At 44.6% G+C, this 26,586-nt stretch overlaps 1 protein-coding gene across 1 annotated transcript in view; it reads left to right on the forward strand.

Annotated features, from left to right (window-relative positions):
- Positions 1-26,586, forward strand: part of LOC135524896 (caskin-2-like) — a 65,793-nt gene that overhangs the window by 12,690 nt on the left and 26,517 nt on the right. The window contains exons 2-5 of the mRNA XM_064952747.1: positions 12,739-12,790; positions 15,091-15,188; positions 15,604-15,749; positions 21,862-21,957. Coding sequence (XP_064808819.1) covers positions 12,739-12,790; positions 15,091-15,188; positions 15,604-15,749; positions 21,862-21,957 — 392 coding nt within the window. The remainder of the gene's footprint in view (positions 1-12,738; positions 12,791-15,090; positions 15,189-15,603; positions 15,750-21,861; positions 21,958-26,586) is intronic.

The raw sequence follows: 26,586 nt of genomic DNA on the forward strand, positions 1-26,586 counted from the left end.
GTCCAGAATCCTCCATGTCTTCTCCCGAGGAGTCAGGGGGCGGTTTTTCTCCAATGTTTGAGTGCTCAGCTAGCAACTGCCTTCACCTCCCTTTGCTCTTTTGCACACCTTTTTCTTCCATTTCTCAAAGTTTCAGATAAAATTAGCGGTCAACTAAGCGTTGTTCCCTATTGTGTTTACTATAAGCCAAGTTCCGTTACCTTTTATCCCTCTCAACCTTACTTAAATGTAAGGTTACTCAGAGCAAGCTGAAATCTTGTCTGCACTCGCCGCCATCTTCAGCACCCCTTCTCGTCCCCATTCAAGTCAATGATGACATAACGGCTGGACTGGCGGCTATTGCGAGTGTACCCATAGGAGCAAAGCAGGAAGTAAAAGCAGGACGTGTACCCATCAATATGTGCTGTGATTTGTTGATTCAACTCAACCGACATTACAAAAAAATACATTTTTCATGAGCCACATTCGTTAACATCATTTGAATGAACATTCAAATCAAATGTATTTATGAAGCCCTTTTTACATCAGCAGTCAGTGCTTATACAGAAACCTAAAACCCCAAACAGCAAGCAATTCATCACCATTGAAAGTATTGCATCACAATGCCGGACAGCCATTGCGAGTGTACCCATTAGTTTACCAGTCAAATTGCCAGGGTGCTCCTGCATTGTGGGGGGTGTTTGCTAGGCAACCAAAGTATAGTTTGCTACAACACCCTGCTTGTTCCAGCAACACCCTGCTTGTTCTCCCCCCCACAAACGGTTCTGACATGTTATATTCATCTATGACCGTCGGTTACACGGTAATAGGGTAACTGTGGCAGCCCTAGCAAGACTGTTGTGCTGAAGGTCTGGAACTCTGAATAGATAAGAAATGCATAGACCAGGTCAGCTGCAGAGAGAAGATCAAGGTAAGGGTTGGTGAGGAAGAACAGTCTAGTGGATTGGGGTTCAAACACATTACACAAGGGACGAGGGCCAGGTAACAGAAAGGGTCCCAAAGAAGGTCCAACAATGCAAGCACAAGAGAATTGGTGTGGAGGTGGCTGATCCATCATGGTGAATAGACAGAAATCCTCATCATCATGGTGATAGACACAAACCTCTATACTATACTGAACAAAAATATGAACTCAACATTCAACAATTTCCCATGAACACGTAATAGTCAAATAATAGTGTAAAAGCAGGTAAGCTGGTTCAACTGTTTTTTTTGGCCATTTTCTGGTGAAAAAATGAGTGTGTCGAGCATAACACATCAACGCTGTTACCCATAGACAGTCTAGAAATGTTTTAGTACACAGAACAAAAATTATAAACGTAACATGCAACAATTTCTGAGATTTTATTGAGTTACAGTTCATATAAAGAATCAGTCATTTGAAATATGCCTCATCCAGCTCCGTCGCATAGAACTGATCAGGCTGTTGATTGTTTCCTGTGGAATGTTGTCCCACTCCTCTTCAATGGCTGTGCGAAGTTGCTGGATGTTTGCGGGAACTGGAACACGCTGTCATACACATCCATCCAGAGCATTCCAAACATGCTCAATGGGTGACATGTCTAGTGAGTGTGCAGGCCATGGTAGAACTGGGACATTTTTAGCTTCCTGGAATTATGTGCAGATATTTGTGACATGGGTCCATACATTATCATACTGAAACATGAGGTGATGGCGGAGGATGAATGGCACGACAATGGATCTCTTCGAAGTAGTTCTGTGCATTCAAATTGTCATCAATTTAGAATGCTATTGTGTTCAATTGTATGTATCTTATGCCTGCCTGCCCATACAATAACCACACCACCACCATTGGACACTCTGTTCACAATGCTGAAATCACAGCAAACCGCTCGCCCACACTACTCCATAGACGCCATCTGCCCAGTACAGTTGAAACTGGGATTCATCCGTGAAGAGCACACATCTCCAGTGTGCCTGTGGCCATCGAAGGTGAGCATTTGCCCACTGAAGTCGGTTACGACGCTGAACAGCAGTCAGGTCAAGTCCCTGGTGAGGACGACGAGCACGCAGATGAGCTTCCCTGAGACTCTTTCTGACAGTTTGTGCAGAAATTCTTCAGTTATTACGGACAGACTTCTCCCCATCTTAGCTACTGTTGTATCAATATGTTTTGAACATGACAGTTTACAATCCAGGGTTACTTCAAGCATTCTGAAACTAAACTGCAGCTCTTTAAGTGTTGCAGTCATTTCAGTTACTGTAGTAGCTGACATGTATAGTGTTGAGTCATCCGCATACATAGACACACTGGTAAGGTGCCTAAACAGCTACCCTGGGGAATTCCTGATTATGTTTGTGAGACTTCTATTAAAGAATACCCTCTGTGTTCTGTTAGAACAGCAGATTATGAATGATAATTACAAAAGCTGCACTGAAATCTAACAAGACAGCCCCCACAATCATTTTATCATCTATTTCTCTCAGCCATTCATCAAGTCATTTGTGTAAGTGCTGTGCTTGTTGAGTATCCTTCCCTATAAGCGTGCTGAAAGACTGCTGTCAATTTGTTTACTGTGAAATAGCATTGTATCTGGTCAAATATCATTTTCTTCCCGAAGTAAGGCCATTCTACAGCCAATGTTTGTCTATGGAGATTGCATGGCTGTGGGCTCGATTGTATACACCTGTCAGCAACGGGTGTGGCTGAAATAGCTGAATCCACTCATTTGAATGGGTCTCCACATACTTCTGTGTGTATAGTGTATTTCTGTATCCCCAGGTACTGTAGATGCTTATCCAGGCTTGCCTGTACTTGCCCTATAACATTTCTCATGTTGTCTGCTTGATACGGCTGAGGAAAGACGAAGAGAAAACCTTGTCTGTAGGAGTGGTATACAGTGATTTTGGTATTGTTTGTGCATGTATGGATGTTTTGTTATTGTCTGACAAAAGTGTGTGTGTGTGTGTGTGTGTGTGTGTGTGTGTGTGTGTGAGAGAGAGAGAGAAGTGCTCCTTAGAGAATAGGCCTATATAGTAGTAACTTTAATGAGAATCAGCAGGAAGCTGCTTTTGTAGTCTGTAGAAGCTGCAGCTGCTTTGATCTGCTATGCCCCATGTAGTCTTTGATTCTCCTGACAGGATGTTAGATTCAGAGATGGAGGTTATATTGTAACCCCCAGTACCCTTCATCCGTTCCCTGTTCTGGATGTTTTTAAAGGCTCTTGTCTTGTTCTGATACGCAAAATGGCGATCCTGCGTAGTTGCACTGAGGAATTAGTCGGGGAGCTGCACACTTGTTGGTATTTATAAATTAGGCCTTTTGAAATATCTCCCTTCAGATGGAAGTCACTCAGTCATTTCCAATGGGGGTAATCTATGGTCTTTACTGTGAGGGAGGCCTAGTACCTTAAACGCATAATGTGTAAGGGCAGGGTACATTGAATTAAGGCAGACATTGACAGGAATCCATTCTTCCCAGCTTAGATATGTTGTCCCAGGTTGCGTTTAGGCTACTTTACCTTAGCAGAGATGATGGGAGGTGGGGTAGTCTAGTTATGATGTATGTGGGGGAGGGGAGAGAGGCAAGCTTGTTACCTGGGCACAGGCTTATCTGTTATCAATAAAGTCAGAGGTTCTATTAAGCATAGAACTTAAGAGAACTAGACTAGCTAGTCGTTCCCAGGGTTTGGGACACAGAGTGAATTTCCTCATCACACAAAGTGTACAGTTTCTGGCCTTTTTAGGTCAAATTAGAAAACGTAATGACTTTTCCACTAATAGTTGAGCATGTGCGTGTGACAGACTCCCTACCGTTACTGTTTGGCTCTATTCAGATAATCAGGCGTGTGGGTTAATGCTGATCTTGTAAGATCATCAAGATGTTTTCACATTCTTCGTGTCAGTGGTGACCTCAGACAGTGGTGACCTTAGACAGCTACACACGGCTTGGCCTGGGTGTTGTTTTGCCAATTCAGGATTTCAGCCAATTAACATGGTTACAGTCAGTAGATAGTAGGTCTATACTCTATTTTGGGCTATTGCGCAGATTAGAGGTCGACCAATTTATGATTTTTCAACATCGATACCGATTATTGGAGGACCAAAAAAAGCCAATACCTATTAATTGGCTTAGTTATTAATTAATTATTAATTTATTTTTATTTATTTGTAATAATGACAATTTACAACAATATTGAATGAACACTTTTATTTTAACTTAATTGAATACATCAATCAAATCAACTTAGCCTCAAATAAATAATGAAACATGTTCAATTTGGTTTAAATAATGCAAAAACAAAGTGTTGGAGGAGAAAGTAAAAGTGCAATATGTGCAATGTAAAAAAACTAACGTTTAAGTTCCTCGCTCAGAACATGAGAACATATGAAAGCTGGTGGTTCCTTTTAACATGAGTCTTCAATATTCCCAGGTAAGAAGTTTTAGGTTGAGGTTATTATAGGACTATTTCTCTCTATATCATTTGTATTTCATATACCTTTGACTATTGGATGTTCTTATAGGCACTTTAGTATTGCTAGTGTAACAGTATAGCTTCCGTCCCTCTCCTCGCACCTGGGCTCGAATCAGGAACACATCGACAACAGCCACCCTCAAAGCATTGTTACCCAAAAAGCCGCGGCCCTTGCAGAGCAAGGGGAACAACTACTCCAAGTCTCAGAGCGAGTGACGTTTGAAACGCTATTAGCGTGCACCCGGCTAACTAGCTAGCCATTTCACATCGGTTACAACAGCCTAATCTTGGGAGTTGATAGGCTTGAAATTATAAATAGCTCAATGCTTGAAGCACAGCGAAGAGCTGCTGTCATACGCACAAAAGTGCTGCCTACCATTGCTCAGTCAGACTGCTCTATCAAATATCAAATCATAGACTTAATCATAACATAATAACACACAGAAATATGAGCCTTTGGTCATTAATATGGTAGAATCCGGAAACTATCATTTCAAAAACAAAATGTTTATTCTTTCAATGAAATATGGAACCGCTCCGTATTTTATCTAAGAATGGCATCCCTAAGTTTAAATATTGCTGTTACATTGTACAACCTTCAATGTTAAGTCATAATTATGTACAATTCTGGCAAATTAATTACGGTTTTGTTAGGAATAAATTGACTTCACACAGTTCGCAACGAGCCAGGCGGCCCAAACTGCTGCATATACCCTGACTGCTTGCACGGAACGCAAGAGAAGTGACACAATTTCCCTAAATTATAAGAAATTCATGTTAGCAGGCAATATTAACTAAATATGCAGGTTTAAAAATATATACTTGTGTATTGATTTTAAAGAAAGGCATTGATGTTTATGTTTAGGTACACATTGGTGCAACGACAGTGCTTTTTTCGCGAATGCGCTTGTTATCCTCTTATGGATCCCTAGTGATCCCTTCCCGCTCTAATCCCGTTTGACAACATCCAGTGAAATTGCAGTGCGCCAAATTCAAAAACAGAAATACTCATAATGCAAATTCATGAAACATACAAGTGTTGAACATCAAAATAAAGCTTAACTTCTTCTTAATCCAGCCGCTGTGTCAGATTTCACAAAGGCTTTACGGCGAAAGCCGACCATGAGATTATCTGAGGACAGCGCCCTGCATACAATCACATGAAAATCAGATTTCAACCAGGCAGGTGCGCGACTAAAGTCAGAAATAGCGATATAATTAATGCCTTACCTTTGAAGATCTTCTTCTGTTGGCACTCTAAAATGTCCCAGAAACATCACAAATTGTCCTTTTGTTCGATAATGTCCTTTATGTCCCAAAAATGTCAATTTATTTGGCGCATTTGATTCAGAAATACACCGGTTTCAACTCGCCCAACATGCCTACAAAGTGTCTAATAAATTACCTGTAAACTTGGTCCAAACATTTCAAACAACGTTCCTAATTCATTTCTCAAAAGAAAAACATCGACCAATTTCTAAAGACTGTTGACCTCTAGTGGAAGCCATAGGAACTGCAACCAGGTTTCTCATAAATAGGGTTTCTCTTAGAAAACAAATTAAAAACTGTGACCTAAAAGAAAAATAATCTTGGATGGTTTGTCCTCTGGGTTTTGCCTGCCAAATCAGTTCTGTTATACTCAAAGACATTATTTTAATGAGTGTTTTCTATCCACATCTACCAATTGTATCCTAGCTTCTGGGCATGAGTAACAGGCAGTTTACTTTGGGCACGCTTTTCATGTGGACGTGAAAATAGTGCCCCCTAGCCCAACGAGGTTAAATCATCACCCGTTTGGCGAAGTAGGCTGTGATTCGATGAGAAATTAACAGGCACCGCATCGATTATATGCAAAGCAGGACACTCTAAATAAACTAGTAATATCATCAACCATGTGTAGTTAACTAGTGATTATGTTAAGATTGATTGTTTTTTATAAGATAAGTTTAATGCTAGCTAGCAAATCCTGATTCAATTTTGTTTTATCTTGAGTGTTAAATCAGAACATCAATGAAAATAATATAATAATTATATTATTTTAATCATTATTTTATAAGTCCTCAGCCCTTCTCTGAAGAAGTAGAATTGTTCCCCACTATGATTGGGTTAGTAATCATTTCAGAGTGGCTCTATTTTTCCTCAGCATGCAATTTTTTTCACTGTTTTTTGAATTTCAAAAGCATCTATATGTTCTGAACACAGAACTACTGAACATTTTGAACTCTTATTATGGTGGGGATTTGACAAAATTACAATCACAGTCTTGAATTGGACTCACATTTTGACTCGGTCTCGAACCCCTTGACCCCCCCCTCGGTCTCTCTTTAAATGACTTGATCATAACACTGCAGGTTCGTCTGCAGCTAGTGACCCTACAGTATAGATAGATGATAGTTCTGAGGTAGAATTCAGGCAGCATTGTTTCACCGGACTTGTTTACAGATACACTGCAGAAAAACAACCCAACTAACAGACATGCAAACTAGAATAACCAGGACAAGGTCAAATGAGTTTGGTAGACACATAAACTCTCCTTGAACTCTAAATCTCTTCTCTTTCTCTCCCTTCACTTGTATTCAGATGATTAAGTATTTTCTGGTAATGATGAAGTTATTGTACTGGAACAAAGCCTGTGCTGCTTGTCTGCAACTATACACAGAGACATGCAGAGGACAACGAGAGGACAACGTCTGTGTCCCAAACCGCTCCCTATTCCCTTTATAGTGCAGTGCTTTTTACTACTCTAATGACAAGGAAATAATTATAAACTCATTAAGATGTGGCTTACAGTATGTGTATGATCATGTAGGTTGGGGTAAAAGTGACATGTGCATATTACCTCAACTCCCTCGGACTCCAGCACATTTCCTCTCTACCGGCACTCCTTGTATATAGCCTCGTTATTGTGTAGTCTACACCAGTTGTATTTGGCACACGTGACAATATTTGATTCGATTATTTCCCATGCGTGTGGACCAAAGTGTAAACTGTGTACTTGTCCGAGCGGTGATCTATGTTTGTCCAGCTCTCTACCTCCTTTCCTGTAAAACGCTCTGTCCTTTTGTTAGATTGTCCTTTTGTTAGATTTGTTTTTAAAAAGCAGCAGTTTTTGCCATTGAGGTCATTTGCAGTGTATTTTGAAAAAGCCGATTCTGGTCGATTCTTATTTTTTTGCTTTATTTTGAAGATTGTCTGCTAGGCTATTATTAACCAAAAGTACCTTGTAACATGATTATATTTGTAGATGTTGCAGGCTTCCAGTCGAATGCATCATTTTGGTTTTATTATGTGGGCCGACGTCTTTAACTACAGTAAGAGTAATATGTATTGGTACAGAAGGAGTAGTGATGTGTTCCTGGCTGTGCTCAGGCCTATAGAGACTAAATGGGTGATGAGCAATGATTTTAAGGCTGAAGTGAATAATATAATAAGTGATTTATGGGTGAAGTTAACTTACTCGTCTATATTTAAGCATTAAGGCTTGAATGGTGTGGTATATGGCCAATATACCACGGCTAAGGGCTGTTCTTGGGCACAACGTGGAGTGTCTGGACACAGCCCTTAGCCGTGGTCTATTGGCCATATACCACAACCCCCCAAGGTACCTTATTGCTATTATAAACTGGTTATCAACGTAATTAGAGTAGTAAAAATAAATGTTTTGTCATCAGACCGTATACCACAACTGTCAGCCACTCAGCATACAGGGCCCGAACCGCCCGGTTTATAATTATTATTAGCCTATTATATTTACATATTGCTGGGTTATTCATTCTCTAGCTAACCAATGTTGCTTATACATGTTAGTGATGTATTGTCACCTGAATAAGCGAGAGTGGTTGTCTTGTCCAAATGGAAGAATTCATACTGTAGGCTATTTAAACATGTGGCAAGAATTTGGGAAAATTGTTCTCCGTCAACTAACGAAGGACTAAATTAGTTTAGTCTGACATCTTATTTAAGTGCAAACATGTAAAAAAACATGTATTGTCCCTAAGGCCTGTTGCTGTGAAGAGTCCAGCTGCACCAACAGATCCTCCTTCCATCCATCTGCTCCCCCCTCTTTAAATGACTTGAACACAACACTGCAGGTTTGTCTGCAGACATAGTCTTCTACGATGTCTCTCTGTTTACACTGGCAGGCAGGCAGAGGGGCGGGCAGAGGGGCGGCGGGCAGGCAGAGGGGCGGGTAGAGGGCGGGTGGGCAGGCAGAGGGGGCGGGCAGAGGGGCGGCGGGCAGGCAGAGGGGGCGAGAGGAGAGGGCAGGCGGGCAGGCAGAGGGGCGGGCAGAGGTGCGGGCAGAGGGGCGGGCAAGCAGGCAGAGGGGCGGGTAGAGGGAGGGGGGCGGGCAGGCAGAGGGGCGGGTAGAGGGCGGGCGGGCAGGCAGAGGGGCGAGCAGAGGGGCGGGCGGGCAGGCAGAGGGGCGGGCAGAGGGGCGGGCGGGCAGGCAGAGGGGGGGCGGGCGGGCAGGTAGAGGGGCGGGTAGATGGGCGGGCGGGCAGGTAGAGGGGCGGGCAGGCAGAGGGGCGGGCAGAGGGGCGGGCGGGCAGGCAGAGGGGCGGGTAGATGGGCGGGCGGGCAGGTAGAGGGGCGGGCAGGCAGAGGGGCGGGCAGAGGGGGCAGGCAGGCACACAAACCGTAAAATACTCCACTGGCCTTACATGCCACCTTCTCCATATGCACACTCCAGGGAGAACAATAGCACCTCCTCCCAGCTGCCCACTGCACTGATGCTAGGTTACACGGTCACCACTGATAAATCCATGGTAATTGAAAATCTCAATAAGCATTTCTCAACGGCTGGCTATGCCTTCCTCCTGGCTACTCCAACCCCGGCCAACAGCCCCCCCCCCCCCCCCGCAGCTACTCGCCCAAGCCTCCCAGCTCCTTCACCCAAATCCAGACAGCAGATGTTCTGAAAGAGCTGCAAAACCTGGACCCATACAAATCAGCTGGGCTAGACAATCTGGACCCTCTCCTTCTAAAACTATTTGCCGCCATTGTTGCAACCCCTATTACCAGCCTGTTCAACCTCTCTTTTGTATCGTCTGAGATTCCTAAAGATAGGAAAGCTGCCGCGGTCATCCCCCTCTTCAAAGGGGGTGACACCCTAGACCCAAACTGTTACAGACCTATATCCATCCTGCCCTGCCCTGCCTATCTAAAGTCTTCGAAGGCCAAGTTAATAAACAGATCATTGACCATTTAGAATCCCACCGTACCTTCTCCGCTGTGCAATTCGGTTTCCGAGCCGGTCACAGGTGCATCTCAGCCACGCTCAAGATACTGAACGATATCATAACTGCCATCGATAAAAGACAGTACTGTGCAGCCGTCTTCATCGACCTTATTATTTAAAAAAAAAAAAAAATCGGCAAATCGGCGTCCAAAATCCCGATTGTTATGAAAACTTGAAATCGTCCCTAATTAATCGGCCACCGGTCGACCTCGAGTCCAAACCCATGACTGGAACTGTATGTTATTGTGACTAGCACCACACCTGTAGCCAACCACATAACCTGGCATGGAAATCAATGTCATTCATTTAGCATCTTCTTCAGAGGGAATCACAGGAGCAATTAGGGTGAAGTGCCTTGCTTAAGGGAACATCGATTTAAAAAATATATTTTTAACCTTGTCGACTCAGCGATTCGAACCAGCGACCTTTCGGTTAGTGGCCCAATCGCTAGGCTTCCTGTCACTAGGGCTGTGACGACGCCAGTATCCCAATATTTTTATTTTTATTCATTTTTTTCTTCAGTTTCAGCCCTTTTTAAAACCTGCTGTGTGGAAAATACTGTGTGCTGTAACTTGTTAAATAAATACATGTGACTCTGGATGACAACATAATGATGTTTGTTTCCAACATTAGGGCTGTTTTCCTAAAGAAGTTAAACCTGCTTGGTGTTTTGTTTCATTGCCTCGATACTAACCTGACGTCACTATGTGCTGTGACATGTTTACAGCCAAGCTTTCACACAGACACTGGAAACCAGTCATCTTCCTGCTGCACCAACATAACACACACAGCATTTTAGGTGAGGTGATTGAAGGCCAATGAGGCTTGACTGGGTAAGATTTCACAGTCTCGTTTTCCTCACCTGCTTTTGTACTTGGTGCCAACTCTCAATGGCCCTGTTGTAGCCAGTGTATATCCAACATACCTTTTTTGATGTTGGTATTGTGTTTCCCTGAAGTTCCTAGTGTAGAACACACCCGCAGGCCATGGTGAGTGGTTTTGTGTTTTTGCAGGCAGGGTATTGCATTACAGATGATGATGTTGAGTGTGACGCGCTGTAAGGGGAGACTGACACACACACACAGTCCGTTGAAGATGCAGTAATTTACTGTGCCGTGATGTCAGCCAGAGCTCTCCGCCTTTTAATTGAGAAGGAAGTTTCCAGAGAAAGAATCTCTTCCTCTCTCTCCCCTCTATGTCTGGAATGTTGGCTCATGTTCTAACTAGAACTCTTAAAGGCTCTGTTCTCTTGCTGTCATTGGGGTGGTTTAGGCCCCACTTGGCAAGCTGCCTAATGTGTGTGTGTGTGTGTGTGTGTGTGTGTGTGTGTGTGTGTGTGTGTGTGTGTGTGTGTGTGTGTGTGTGTGTGTGTGTGTGTGTGTGTGTGTGTGTGTACTCGCGCCCAGTGTAAGTGGAACTATCCTGTCACTGTAGAAACATGAAATCATCATGTGAGTGGCTGGCTTATATGGCACACCTCATTTAAACTGCCATGAAGAAATATGATAACGTTTGGTTTTGGGTTTAAAGGGATACTTTGGGATCTACATTACTTCCCCAGAGTCCGCACGCAGAGATAAACAATGGTATCCACGAGTTCATCCGACTCTGGGGAAGCTTTTGCCAAAATCCTGAAGTGTCCCTTTTTTATATCATGGGTCAAAAGCAGTTGGTGAGACAGTAGCCACATTGACAGAGCTGATAGTGAGGAGGAATTCACTGTTAATATTCAGTAGGGATGGAATAGAATAGAAGTTCTGTTTCATTGATTGAAACCAAGAGATCTGTCTGAGGATCAATCTCTTCTACTGTTCACAACAGTGTGTGTGTGTGTGTGTGTGTGTGTGTGTGTGTGTGTGTGTGTGTGCGTGTGTGCGTGTGTGCATGCGTATGGAATACCTAGGATAGGATAAGTAATCCTTCTCACCCCCCCTTAATGATTTAGATGCACTATTGTAAAGTGGCTGTTCCACTGGATGTCAGAAGGTGAATTCACCAATTTGTAAGTCGCTCTGGATAAGAGCGTCTGCTAAATGACTTAAATGTAAATGTAAATGTAATGTGTGTGTGTGTGTGTGTGTGTGTGTGTGTGTGTGTGTGTGTGTGTGTGTGTGTGTGTGTACACACATTCTTGTGCTCGGCCCAGTGAGAGAGAGGCCAGAGTTGGAAGAATGGTCCCTGCTGAATGAGAGACTGTGTATGGGCTCAGTGAGGCTGGAGCTTGGCTCTGAGAGCAGGGCTAGCAGAGGAGTCAATTCCCAGATAGAAGGGCTTTAGATGGGTTGGCTGAGCCTGGAAAGGCCCCTGGAGCTGAGGGGTAGAATGTACAGTAGGGAATGAGTGTAGGAGAGTGGAGGTAGGACTGGATTGATTGATTGAATTAATGAATAAGGATAACGTAACAAAAATGATTGGCTACAGGGAAGTCAGAGAGGAGAAAATATGGGACAAGTACTCTTGTTCCCCAGACATTAATGCCTAGGACAAGTACTCTTGTTCCCCAGACACTAATGCCTAGGACAAGTGGCAATGTGGCTGCTGTGTGGTAAGTCAGCTATTAGGACAGGTAGCCTTGTCCACGGTATGTGCTGTAGCCAATCAATTCCTCTGACTATCCGTATGTGATTGGCATAAGAGCGGACAGGAGTTCGCTGAAGCAACTGATCTGGAGCAGGCTAAGGAGGAGTCTGGTTCAGTTAGGGGGAATTGCTTGCATGGAATAAAAACCCTTTTGTTTTCAGTCAGCTGGCAGAATTTTGTCATAACACTGTATGCAAGAAGCGAGTGGGAGCAACCTCCAGCCATTCTGACATGTTATTTCAGGAACGAGTGATGAAGAAAGAGAGGAACATGTGAGCTCTTGCTGTGAAAACCGAGAGACCCTGCCGTGATGGAAGAACACTAGGCGTTCTGTTGAAAAGACAAATGTCACCAAATCCTTTTTCCATCTCCCCCTCCCTCCTTCCATCCCTTCCCTCTCTCCTTCCATCCCTTCCCTTTCTCCTTCCTTCTCTTTCTCCTTCCATCCATCCCTTTACCCCCCCCCCCTTCTTTGTTTTTCAGAGTTGCTGGGCTCCACAAAGAGGCTCAACATCAACTATCAGGACTTAGATGGGTAAGAGATGTGTGTATGCATGTGTTTCCTAATGAGTGTGAGTCAGTTAGATGGACTCGTGTTTGCATAGTTGAGGTTTATCCTCTCTCTGTACTTATTTGGCTCAAAGGAATGCAATCCATGTCTGTAGAGGAAAAGTTACTCTGGATTTGAATTGATTTGGTCTTTATCGGACGCCTGTTGTGGTCGGTTCTCACTGTAGACTTACCACCCAGTCACACCTGTATGCAGACAGACCAGACACAGTGTGTGTGTGTTTTTCTGTCTGTGTCTGTGTGCGTGTGCATGTTTTTTTTAAGCAAGTGGGGGCATGATAGATGACAGTGATGCCTAAGGACCACAAGGAAGAAGTGGGAGGTGAACAAACAGTGACCAGTCACCCTAAATCAACACTCACTCAGCATGGAGAGAGATAGGGGGAGGGGGGGATTTAAAGGAGCGAAAACAGACAGATGAGACATGGTTGATATGGACGGATGTTTATCTGACTAAGTACCAGGCAGGTCAAAACAATGAAACTTCCAATTTGTAGATCACCAGTTAGATACTGTTAAACACTCCCAAATGGCACCCTTGTCCCTATATAGGGCACTACTTTTAACCAAGACTATAGAGGCCATAGAGGAATAGGGTACTATTTGGGATGCAACCTTACACACTCATACTGAACATGACTTGATCCTAGTTTTATTTATTTAACCTTTATTTAACTAGGCAAGTCCAGTTAAGAACAATTTCTTATTTTACTATGATGGCCTACCCCGGGCCGAACCCTCCCCTAATACGGACGACGCTGAGCCAATCGTGCACCACCCTATGGGACTCCCAATCACTGCCGGTTGTGATATAGCCCGGGATTGAACCACAGTCTGTAGTGACGCCTGTGGCAGTGAGATGCAGTGCCTTAAACCCCTGTACCACTCGAGAGCCCCTATTCCCACCCACCATCACAGATTCACTGCACAAACTTCCCCATGGCAGAATTTTAGATATGAAATAATCCTAGCTTTATTCTGTGGTGTACGGTGTGTGTGGTCCTCTGTAGCTCAGTTGGTAGAGATGGTGGGTTTGATTTGCACGACCACCCAAACGTAAAATATATTCACGCGTGACTCCGCTGTAAGTCGCTTTGATAAAACCATATAAACTCAGCAAAAAAAAGAGCCGTCCTCTCACTGTCAACTGCGATTATTTTCAGCCAACTTAAACATGTGTAAATATTTGTATGAACATAACAAGATTCAACAACTGAGACATAAACTGAACACGTTCCACAGACAAAATCAAAAGTAACAGTCAGTATCTGGTGTGGCCACCAGCTGCATTAAGTACTGCAGTGCATCTCCTCCTCATGGACTGGACCAGTTATTTCTCTGAGATGATATCCCACTCTTCTACGAAGGCACCTGCAAGTTCCTGGACATTTCTGGGGGAATGGCCCTCGCCCTTACCCTCCGATCCAACAGGTCCCAGACGTGCTCAATGGGATTGAGATCCAGGCTCTTCACTGGCCATGGCAGAACACTGACATTCCTGTCTTGCAGGAAATCACGTACAGAACGAGCAGTATGGCTGGTGGAATTGTCATGCTGGAGGGTCATGTCAGGATGAGCCCGCAGGAAGGGGACCACATGAGGGAGGAGGATGTCTTCCCTGTAACGCACAGCGTTGAAATTGACAGCAATGACAATAAGCTCAGTCCGATACTGCTGTGACACACCGATCGATCCCGCTCCAGAGTACAGGCCTCGGTGTAACGCTCATTCCTTCATCGATAAATGCGAATCCGACCATCACCCCTGGTGAGACAAAACCGCGACTCATCAGTGAAGAGCACTGATTGATTTTTTTTAATACATTTTTTCTCCAGCTTGTTGATACTAAATTGTTATGGAGGTTGTTGTTCTTGGCATGCATCTTAAATGGCACCCTATTGCCTGTGTAGTGCACTGCTTTTGACCAGGGCCCATTGTAAGGACTAGGGTGCCATTTGGGATGTACCTTGATCAGTTCGTTCCCAGGTGCTTGGACCTGGTCCTTGGTTTAAGGTTGGGGCTGGAAGGCTGAAGGCTCACCTCCCGTGAAGTCCTCAGTTTAATGTTTAACCCTCTCTGTTTATGGCAGACTCTTTTCACCCTGGACCCCCCCCCCCAACCAGCGGAAAGGGGAAGACCTGTTTCTAAGCCAGAATATTCCCAGCAAATAAGTAGTAGTGTGACAATGGACTTTCCCTCCCTCCCCGTCCCTTCTCTCCTCCCCCCTCTCCCTCTGTGTGTGTCTCCCCCCCTCTTCTCTCTCAGGTTTTCAGCGTTACACCATGCAGCTCTAACAGGCACCACTGAGCTGCTGTCACTACTACTAGAGGCTCATGCCACTGTGGACATCAAAGACGTTAATGGTGAGAGGTTATGAGCTGTTATAAAACTGTTTTGAAACACTTATGAACCATTATAAACAAGTAATACAAGTCATTAATTAAAGGGTAAATCTGTTATTGTAAAAAAAAAAAGACAAAGCGGGCACTCAAAGCGGGCCACTTCTTTTGGTAAATAAAATAAACTATTCCACATTGCCCCATTAATTTTTCAATCTTCTAACTTACCGGCTCTCATCCTCTTTCTCTCTCTCTCTGTCTCTGTCTCTGTCTCTGTCTCTGTCTCTGTCTCTGTCTCTCTCTCTCTCTGTCTCTCTCTGTCTCTCTCTCTCTCTGTCTCTCTTTCTCTCTCTCTCTCTGTCTCTCTTTCTCTCTGTCTCTCTCTCTCTCTCTGTCTCTCTCTCTCTGTCTCTCTCTCTCTGTCTCTCTTTCTCTCTAGGTATGCGTCCACTACATTATGCAGCGTGGCAGGGTAAAGCTGACTCTGTGTTGCTGCTGCTGAGAGCTGGAGCCTCTGTTAACACACTGTCACAGGACGGACACATACCTCTACACCTGTCTGCACAGTACGGACACTACCAGGTGGTGAGTACACATGAACAGACGCATGCGTGCACACACACACAATCCTATTTTCCCTAACCCTTAACGTAAATCTAACCCTAACACTAATTCTAACCTTAACCCTAAATCCCCTAGAAATAGTATTTGACCTTATGGGGACAAATTTTGTTTGTTTACAAACAACTTTGGTTTGTTAACTATTCTTGTGGAAACTTCTGGTCCCCGCAAGAATAGTTAAACCCGACGAGATGCAGACACACACAGACAAATGACTAATTATTCTTTTTTTGATTCCAAGATGGCTTCTTTTGTCTTGTCCCGTGTATATGTCGTTTTCTTCGTATATATTTAGTGTATATATATATTTTTTTTAAATCTCAATTTCCATCTACGGACTGAACATACTCTCCTGCAACCCGCCTCACCCAATCTGGTCCGCATCTGCTATTTTTTATACTTTAGAACCCCCATCAGCAGCTAGCCAGCTACTAGCTAGTAGTCAGTTAACTACTGCTAGCGGTCATCACAGTTAACTCGGATATCAGCCCAGTCAATTCCTGTCGGCCTGCACAGCGCAATATCAATCCTGAGCATATCGGACTGCTTTTTCTCTACCACATCTCCGGATTCCTACCCCAAACTATGAATCTTTACACCGGATCATCGCAGCTAGCTAGCTGCTATCCGAGTGGCTACTCCTGGCTAATGTCTCTGTCCCGAAGCAAGAACCAGTTAGCCTGAAGCTAGCCTCTTTTGCCAATTGGCCTGGACCCTTTACTGCCGCCACTGAGCCCCACCAATCTATCACGACTGGTCTGCCGACGTAACTGTACGAGGTGGTTTCAACAGGCTCTTCCGTTGCAACGCCCCCGTAGGCCATTCTGCTAGCCTGCTAACCCCGGCCCGCTAGCTGTCTGAATCGCCTCGTCTCCAGCTTGCCTAGTTACTCACTGGACCCTATGATCACTCGGCTACACATGCCTAATGTCAATATGCCTTGTCTATTGCTGTTTTGGTTAGGGATTATTGTCTTATTTCACTGTAGAGCCTCCAGCCTTAGCTATCATTTTTGTTCCACCTCCCTCCCACACATGCGGTGACCTCACCTGGCTTAAATGGTGCCTCTAGAGGCAAAACCTCTCTCATCGTCACTCAATGCCTAGGTTTACATCCACTGTACTCACACCCTACCATACCCTTGTCTGTACATTATGCCTTGAATCTATTCTTCCGCACCCAGAAATCTGCTCCTTTTACTCTCTGTTCCGAATACACTAGACGACCAGTTCTTATAGCCTTTAGCAGTACCCTTTTCCTACTCCTCCTCTGTTCCTCTGGTGATGTAGAGGTTAACCCCTGCAGCCCCCAGCACCACTCCAATCGACCAGGCACTCTCATTTGTTGACTTCTGTAACCGTAAAAGCCTTGGTTTCATGCATGTTAATGTTAGAAGCCTCCTCCCTTAGTTTATTTTATTCATTGCTTTAGCACACTCTGCCAACCCGGATGTACGAGCCGTGTCTGAATCCTGGCTTAGGAAGGCCACCAAAAACCCTGACATTTCCATTCCTCACCATTCCTCACCATCTTAAATAAGCATGCCCCATTCAACCTTGGTTCACCCCAGACTTGACTGCCCTTGACCAGCATAAAAACATCCTGTGGTATTCTGCATTAGCATTGAATAGCCCCCGCGATATGCAACTTTCCAGGGAAGTCAGGAACCAATATACTCAGTCAGTTAGGAAGCAGAGGCTAGCTTCTTCAAACAGAAATTTGCATCCTGTAACACTAATTCACAGAAGTTTTGGGACACTGTAAAATCTATTGAGAATAAGAGCACATCCTCCCAGCTGCCCACTGCATTGAGGATAGGAAACACTGACACCACTGATAAATCTACGATAATCGATTATTTCACTAAGCATTTTTTTTTACGACTGGCCATGCTTTCCACCTGGCTACCCCTACCCCGGCCAACATCTCAGCACCCCCTGCAGCAACTTTCCCAAGCCCGCCCCGCTTCTCCTTCACCCAAGTCCAGACAGCTGATGTTCTTGCAACCCCTATTACTATTCATCCTCTTTCATATCGTCTGAGATCCCCAAAGATTGGACATCTGCCATGGTCATCCTCTTCAAAGGGGGAGACACTGTAGACCCAAACTGTCATAGACCTATATCCATCCTGCCCTGCCTTTCTAAAATGTTCGAAAGCCAAGTTACCAAACAGATCACCGACCATTTCGAATCCCACCGGACCTTCTCCACTATGCAATCCGGTTTGCCGAGCTGGTCATGGGTGTACTTCAGCCACACTCAAGGTCCTAAACGATATCATAACCGCCATCGATAAAAGACAGTACTGTGAAGCCGTCTTCATCGACCTGGCTAAGGCTTTCGACTCTGTCAATCACCGCATTCTTATCGGCAGACTCTACAGCCTCGGTTTCTCAAATGACTGCCTCGCCTGGTTCAAAAACTACTTCTCAGATAGTGTGTCAAATCAGAGGGCCTGTTGCCCGGACCTCTGGCAGTCTCTATGGGGGTCTAGAAGAAAAAAATAAATGCACACCTATTAAGACGAGGTGCTGGTTAGCGAAGTAGAAACTTGAAAATAAAAGAGAGCCGCACACTCTAGGAGCTCAGATGCAAAAATGTAATACCAACATTTCGACAGCCAAGCTGTCTTCATCAGGGTATGCTGATGTACCCTGATGAAGACAGCTTGGCTGTCGAAACGTTGGTATTACATTTTTGCATCTGAGCTCCTAGAGTGTGTGGCTCTCTTTTATTTTCAAGTCTCTATGGGGGTGCCACAGGGTTCAAGGTTTGGGCCGACTCTTTTCTCTGCATATATCAATGATGTCGCTCTTGCTGCTGGTGATTCTCTGATCCACCTCTACGCAGACGACACGATTCTGTATACATCTGGCCCTTCTTTGGACACTGTGCTAACAAACCTTAAAACGATCTTCAAAGCCATACAACACTCCTTCCGTGGCCTCCAACTGCTCTTAAATGCTAGTAAAACTAAATGCATGCTCTTCAACCGATTTCTGCCCGCACCCTGCTGCCTGACTAGCATCACTACTCTGGACGGTTCTGACTTAGAATATGTGGACAACTACAAATACCTAGGGGTCTGGTTAGACTGTAAACCCTCCTTCCAGACTCACATTAAGCATCTCCAATCCAAAATTAAATCTAGAATCGGCTTCCTATTTTGCAACAAAGCCTCCTTCACTCATGCTGCCAAACATACCCTCGTAAAACTGACCATCCGACCGATCCTGAACTTCGGCGATGTAATTGACAAAATAGCCTTCAAGACTCTACTCAGCAAACTGGATGTAGTCTATCACAGTGCCATCCGTTTTCTCACCAAAGCCCCATATACTACCCACCACTGCGACCTGTATGCTCTCGTTGGCTGGCCCTCACTACATATTCGTAGCCAAACCCACTGGCTCCAGGTAATCTATAAGTCTTTGTTAGGTAAATCCCCACCTTATCTCAGCTCACTGGTCGCCATAGCAACACCCACCTGCAGCACGTGCTCCAGCAGGTATATTTCACTGGTCATCCCCAAAGCCAACACTTCCTTTGGCCGCCTTTCCTTCCAGTTCTCTGTTGCCAATGGCTGGAACGAATTGCAAAAATCACTGAAGCTGGAGTCTTATATCTCCCTCTCTAACTTTAAGCATCAGCTGTCAGAGCAGCTTACCGATAGCTGTGTACAGGCACAGTGAATCTGTAAATAGCACAACCAACTACCTCATCCCCATGTTTTCTTTTGTTGCTCTTTTGCACTCCAGTATCTCTACTTGCACATCATCATCTGCACATCTATCACTCTTGTGTTAATGCTAAATCGTAATTATTTTGCCTCTATGGCCTATTTATTGCCTTACCTCTCTATTCTTCTACATTTGCACACACTGTACATATATTTTTCTATTGTGTTATTGACAGTATGTTTGTTTATGTGTAACTCTGTGTTGTTGTTTGTGTCGCACTGCTATGCTTTATCTTGGCCAGGTCGCAGTTGTAAATGAGAACTTGTTCTCAACTAGCCAACCTGGTTAAATAAAGGTTCAAAAAAATAAAAAGAATAATCAACTCAGAGAGATGGTTCAATATTTGTCCGGACTACACACAGGTAAGAATCAGTGAGTGTCTCTATAGTGTTTCCAGGTGTGTGTGTGTGTGTGTGTGTGTGTGTGTGTGTGTGTGTGTGTGTTAGGGGTCAGTGAGTGAAAGATACTACATGATGTGATCAGGTCAGCAATGGATCTTATAACACATTCCCTGAGTGAAGTATTGAGACTAACTGGGAAGGAGAAGGAATGTGTGTATTTAGTGTCTTTAACACCCAGGTAGTGGGTCTACCTGAGAGGTGGGTTCACACACACACACAGCAGCATACCTGGTCATGGAGAGTTCTGAGGTATTGTATTGTGTGTGACAAAGCAGGGACAGAAACAAAGCCAGAGGTATTTCTCTGTAATAGAAGCCCCTGTTAGGACTGGTGCTGGTGTCGCCCTGAGGATCTCACGTCTCTGTAGAAGAAGATAAACCACAGAGATGCTTTAGGGAAGGGTGTTTTCTTGTGCATCTATTTAAGGGTGATATTTATTCATGCTTTATCTCCTTTTTTCTCCCTCTCTGTCTTTATCTCTCTCCCTCTGTTTCTCTCTGTCTCTCTTTCTCCGTCCCCCCCTCTCTCTCTATCCCCCCTCTCTCTCTCTCTATCCCACCTCTCTCCCCTCTCTCCTCTCTCCTCCTCTCCTCTCTCTCTCTATCCCCCTCTCTCCTCTCTCCCCTCTCCCCTCTCTCCTCTCTCTCTATCCCCCCTCTCTCCCCTCTCTCCTCCTCTCCTCTCTCTCTATCCCCCCTCTCTCCTCCTCTCCTCTCTCTCTCTATCCCCCTCTCTCCTCTCCCCTCTCCCCCTCTCCTCTCTCTATCCCCCCTCCTCTCCCTCTCTCTCCTCTCTATCCCCCCTCTCTCTCTCCTCTCTCTCTATCCCCCTCTCTCCCCCTCTCTCTATCCCCCCCTCTCTCTCCTCTCTCTCTCTCTCTCTCTCTCTCTCTCTATCTATCCCCCCTCTCTCTCTATCCCTCTCTCTCTCTCTCTATCCCTCTCTCTCTCTCTCTCTCTCCTCTCTCTCTATCCCCCCCTCCCCTCTATCCCCCCTCCCCCTCTCTCTATCCCCCCCCCTCTCTCTATCCCCCTCTCCCCTCCCTCTCTCTCTCTATCCCCCTCTCCCCTCTCTCTCTCTCCCCTCTCTCTCTCCCTCTATCCCCCCTCTCCCCTCTCTCTCTCTCTCTATCCCCCTCTCCCCTCTCTCTATCTCTCTCTCTCCCCTCTCTCTCTCCCCCCTCTCCCCCTCTCTCTATCCTCCCCTCTCTCTCTCTCTCTCTCTCTCTCTCCTCTCTCTCTCTCTCTATCCCCCTCCCTCTCTCCCTCTCCCCTCTCTCTATCCCCCCCCTCTCCTCCTCTATCCCCCTCTCCCCTCTCTCTCCCCCCTCTCTCTCTCTCTCTCTCTCTCTCTCTCTCTCTCTCTCTCTCTCTCTCTCTCTCTCTCTCCTCCCTCTATCCCCCTCTCCCTCTCTATCCCCCTCTCCCCTCTCCCCTCCCTATCCCCCTCTCCCCTCCCCTCTCTCTATCCCCCTCTCCCCCTCTCTCTCTCTCTCTCTCTATCCCCCTCTCCCCTCTCTCTATCCCCCCTCTCCCCCTCTCTATCTATCCCCCCTCTCCCCTCCCCCTCCCTCTCCCTCTCTCTATCCCCCCTCTCCCTCTCTCTCTCTCTCTCTCTATCCCCCTCTCTCTCTCTCTATCCCCCTCTCTCCCCTCTCTCTATCTATCCCCCTCTCCCCTCCCCTATCCCCCCCCTCCCCCTCCCTCTCTCTCTATCCCCCTCTCTCCCCTCTCTCTATCTCTCCCCTCTCCCCCTCTCTCTATCCCCCTCTCCCTCTCTCTCTCTCTCTCCCTATCCCCCCTCCCCTCTCCCCCCTCTATCCCCCCTCTCTCTCTCTCTCTCTCTCTCTCTCTCTCTCTATCTATCCCCCTCTCCCCTCTCTCTATCCCCCCTCTCTCCCCTCCCCCTCTCCTCTCCCCTCTCTCTGCATCAGTCTGAGATGTTACTCCAGCACCAGTCTAATCCCTGTCTGGTGAACAAGGCCAACAAGACTCCTCTGGACCTGGCCTGTGAGTTTGGCAGACTCGAGGTGAGTCAAGTTTCAAGTTTTGTACAGGATACACATGGTATACATCATCCAACTAATTACTTACTTGCAGGTTCCTTCGCGACAATGAAACAACAGTACGAAATAATACAAAATAATAATATGAATATAAAATAAATGGCTTAGTAGAATATAATAACTTTTTATCGTAAGTATAATACAGGAAAGCACAATTAATAGTCCAAAATGTACACATGTATTGGGGAAGGGGGATGGGGGGACAGTGTATATATTGAGCAGTATAATAAGAGTCTGGTAGCAGCAGGTGTGTGTGTGTAGCACGGAAGGCTGGTGGGCAGATAGAATTTTACTTCTGGTTGATGGAGATGATGGATGGGTTGGCTTTCATGTGTTTGATACGGTTCCATTCATTCCGTTCTAGCCAATGAGACCGTCCTCCTATATATCCACCCACCAGCCTGCTCTGGTGTGTAAAGTGCATTATTTTCATATATATATGAATTTTCATATGAATATATATACAGTGTATATATATATATATATATATTAGTTAATATACTGTAGCTATGTGCTGTACTATACCTCCCTCTTTAATCCACACCTTCACACACACAAGAGTGATCAAAGGCCAGTATAAGTGGTTATGTGTGTGGAGTGTGTGTCCTGTACATATGTGTGTGTGTGTGTGTGTGTGTGTGTGTGTTTGTGTGTGTGTGTGTGTGTGTGTGGAGTGTGTGTGTGGAATGTGGTTGCAAAGGGTCTGAAATTTTGCGGGAAAATTCATCAAAAAAGTTAGCGGAAAACAGTGAACCTTTTTTGTGGGATACACACACGGCAATTCTAGGTCATGTGGTATATTTTTGTTAAACTATCCCCAATTCAATGGAATTGCAACCCTCTGCATGCACAGTGCATTATTCCATCACATGTGCAGTGTACTCTTCCATCACAAGATCTTACACACTAATGAGATGCTATTGAGCCCACACTACTACACTGTCTGAGCCAAGGACTACGTGTTTTTGGTAAGTTTTCATTACAATACTGGGTGAATATATTTCATATGACATACATGATTTTTTGTTCACTAGTAGCCTACATAAAAGTGTGTTTTTAAATTATTTCTAAGTTGTTAACATTTTCTGCTAGTTAGTTTTCGCTACCATGTGGGTTTTAGCTTGCTTGAGCCTGCTAACTGAGGAGTGTTAATTCACCTGTTTCCATACATGTTTAATTTAAAACTTATCTTACAAAGTAGTTGTTTAATCTAACTGCTTAACTTTTTATCTGTACATGGAATTGTTTTGGGGGTTTTTCAATTTTATTTCTAATCTTTACAGGAAAATGCCACGGGCACTATCTGATGTGTGGAGACATTTCACTGCAGCTAATGTAGAAGGAAAAACTGTGTACATTTGCAAATACTGTGCCAAATCATATGGGAAGAATGCAACAAAGATGCAGAATCTGGCCAAGTGCATAAAGTTCCCTCTGCGCTCACAACAAGCAACCTCTGACAAAAGTCATTCTTCTATTCGAGGTGAAAATGATGAATCAGACACCCTTTCGACAGCAACAGCTCATGGTCCTCCTGGAATCAGAAGTTTTTTTGACTCAATGGAGGAACGTAGTCAGAGAAATGCAGATGAATGTCTTGCTCGAGCTGTGTATGCAACTGGTTCACCTCTGATGCTCAAAGGCAATGTGTATTGGAAGAGATTCCTGAATGTTCTTCGCCCAGCATTCACCCCTCCAACCAGACATGCTTTATATACTAATTTGCTGGAGGCAGAGTTCAAGTGAAGGAAGGTCAAGCAAATCGTAGAGAAAGCAGACTGTATTGCAATCATCTCTGATGGGTGGTTGTGACGTAGAAGTCCGTCACTGGCCGCGGGCAGCATTTGGTTCTTTAACGCACACACATATTCATCACTCCTCCCTGCGCCATTATAAGATAAGTTAACAATGTGGGTCGACACACAAATTAACTTCTGTCTTGGTGCATGCATTTCACACTTGTCAATGTTCATATTTGAGAGATACAATAATTATTATACTTATCAATGTTGTGGATGAGCGCATTGTTTGTTTGTTCTGTTCCTCTCTCTCCATCGCTGTAGCTTCCGGGTATGCTGGAAAAGGACCCGAGCTAAGGGAATTGGGTTGGCTTTATAGTGCCTGTCCCAAATGGCTCATAAATGCATATGGGCATATTGAAAGATATTGTCAGTAGTGATGTAATGTATTAAATGTTATGTTGGGATATTGTTTAAAACTGTGTTGCAATGTATATCCTTTAGTATGTTTAGTTCATGGAAAATGTAGGTTTCTATTGTTAATTGATTAATTATTTAGGGTTAATTGTTCTGAGGGGAGGGGCTAGCCCTACAAAAGGAGCCTCTCTTTCAGTCATGGAGAGGCAGTTTGGATTGAGCTGTGGATGGGGCAGCATTGTTTTTAAGCTGTCCCATAAGGTAGACGTTGATGGCAGTACTGTTGTTTTTTGTTCCGGACTCACTTGTAAATAAACACCTTTGCACAGAAGAACTTTTGCGGTTCCGCCATCTTTTTTATTTGGATAGAGGTTAGGTTATCCAGTTTAGCCTTCTGGCCTACTCTACGTGACAGTGGTCGAACGTTCGTGGGCATGGAATAATTAACTAAATCATCTCCACCCCTCAACCAGTATTCTACAAGAGCACAGACACAAGGGACAACAGACATACCGGTCTCTACATTGCAGATGAGCTGAAGGCAGTAATCAATGACCTTGGACCACAGAAGGTATTTGTACTGGTGACAGACAATGCTGCGAACATTATGGCTGCTTGGTCTAAAGTGGAGGAGTCCTACCCTCACATCACACCCATTGGCTGTGCTGCTCATGCATTGAATCTGCTCCTCAAGGACATCATGGCACTGAAAACCATAGATACTTTCTACAAGAGAGCCAAGGAAATGGTTCGGTACGGGAAGGGTCATCAAGCTATAGCAGCAATCTACCTCACCAAGCAGAGTGAGAAGAATAAGAGCACCACATTGAAGTTGCCCAGCAACACACTTTGGGGTGGTGTTGTCATCATATTTGACAGTCTCCTGGAGGGGAAGGAGGCTCCAAGAAATGGCCATATCACAGTCTGCCGATATGGACAGCCCCATCAAGAGGATCCTCCTGGATGATGTATTTTGGGAGAGAGTGAAGCAGCCTAAATCATATTGCAATAGCCATTGCATGGATTGAGGGAGACAATGCCATCCTTTCTGATGTTCAGACTCTGCTTGTAGATAGATGTACAGTAGTTCCTCTTTTAATAGTTACACCGCGGGACTTAGAGGTACCCAGCGTCACGGCTGCATTGCTCCAGACCACCACCAGGGGGAGTTAGTGCTCATTATGTATTTGGTTCCCAAGGTTTTTATATGACCAATCGTATCGAGTGGTTCCAATGACAAATTTAACACGAGCCACCCGTCCCTGGCGACTTTCTTCAGCAAAGATGGCTGACAAACATTATGGGAGAAGCAAATGTAAGTAGTTACAACGTCGTAACGACTCAAGCAAAACATTTACAATTGAGAGGAATATGTTATTTAATGTAGAGACAAACGATTATGCATATTTTCTGTCAAAGTTCATTTACAAAAATCACTATTTAGCAAGTTAGCTGACTAGCTAACATTAGCCAGCTAACTAGCTGGTGTAATGACATGAGTATGAAATTATAATTTGTGTTGTTTAATGTTTTAGGGACTCCTGGGAAAACCAGCAAACCAGGCTGTCTTCTTTGGAAACAGTGGATGCAAAGAATCTAGCTAGCTGAAGCATTTACTGCAAATTGAATGTACAATTGTGTAAGCTTACCTTGCTGTGCAGCTGAAGTAACATATCTAGCTAACTATTTCCTTGCTTATTGTGTAGTGGAGGATAAAAAATAACTGTATGCCTATGGATGTGTAGCCAGCTACAGTATGTAGCCGGGCTGTGTGCCTATGGATGTGTAGCTAGCTACAGTATGTAGCCGGTCTGTGTGCCTATGGATGTGTCGCTAGCTACAGTATGTAGCCGGGCTGTGTGCCTATGGATGTGTAGCTAGCTACAGTATGTAGCCGGGCTGTGTGCCTATGGATGTGTAGCCAGCTACAGTATGTAGCCGGGCTGTGTGCCTATGGATGTGTAGCTAGCTACAGTATGTAGCCGATCTGTGTGCCTATGGATATGTAGCTAGCTACAGTATATAGCCGGGCTGTGTGCCTATGAATGTGTAGCTAGCTACAGTATATAGCCGATCTGTATATGGACCCTAAAATGTTCTGAACTAATATTCATACCAATCTATGAACCTCAGCTATCATAGTTGTATCAACTTCAAGTCTGAATGGCATTAATGATAGAGTGGATTGAGTAGAATATACTAACTTTATTGTGCCAAGGATGCAAGTCCTATATACATACTGCATTTATTATCACTCATGAGATCCACACTCTGTGTTGTCTGTTCACACTGCTATGCTTTATCTTGGCCAGGTCGCAGTTGTAAATGAGAACTTGTTCTCAACTAGCCTACCTGGTTAAATAAAGGTGAAATAAAATAAAAAATAAAAAATTGTAGCCTGAACATTGAATATATTAACTGATCATGTACTTTTCCT

The sequence above is a fragment of the Oncorhynchus masou genome, chromosome 31, assembly GCF_036934945.1.
Source record: "Oncorhynchus masou masou isolate Uvic2021 chromosome 31, UVic_Omas_1.1, whole genome shotgun sequence".
NCBI lineage: Eukaryota > Metazoa > Chordata > Actinopteri > Salmoniformes > Salmonidae > Oncorhynchus > Oncorhynchus masou.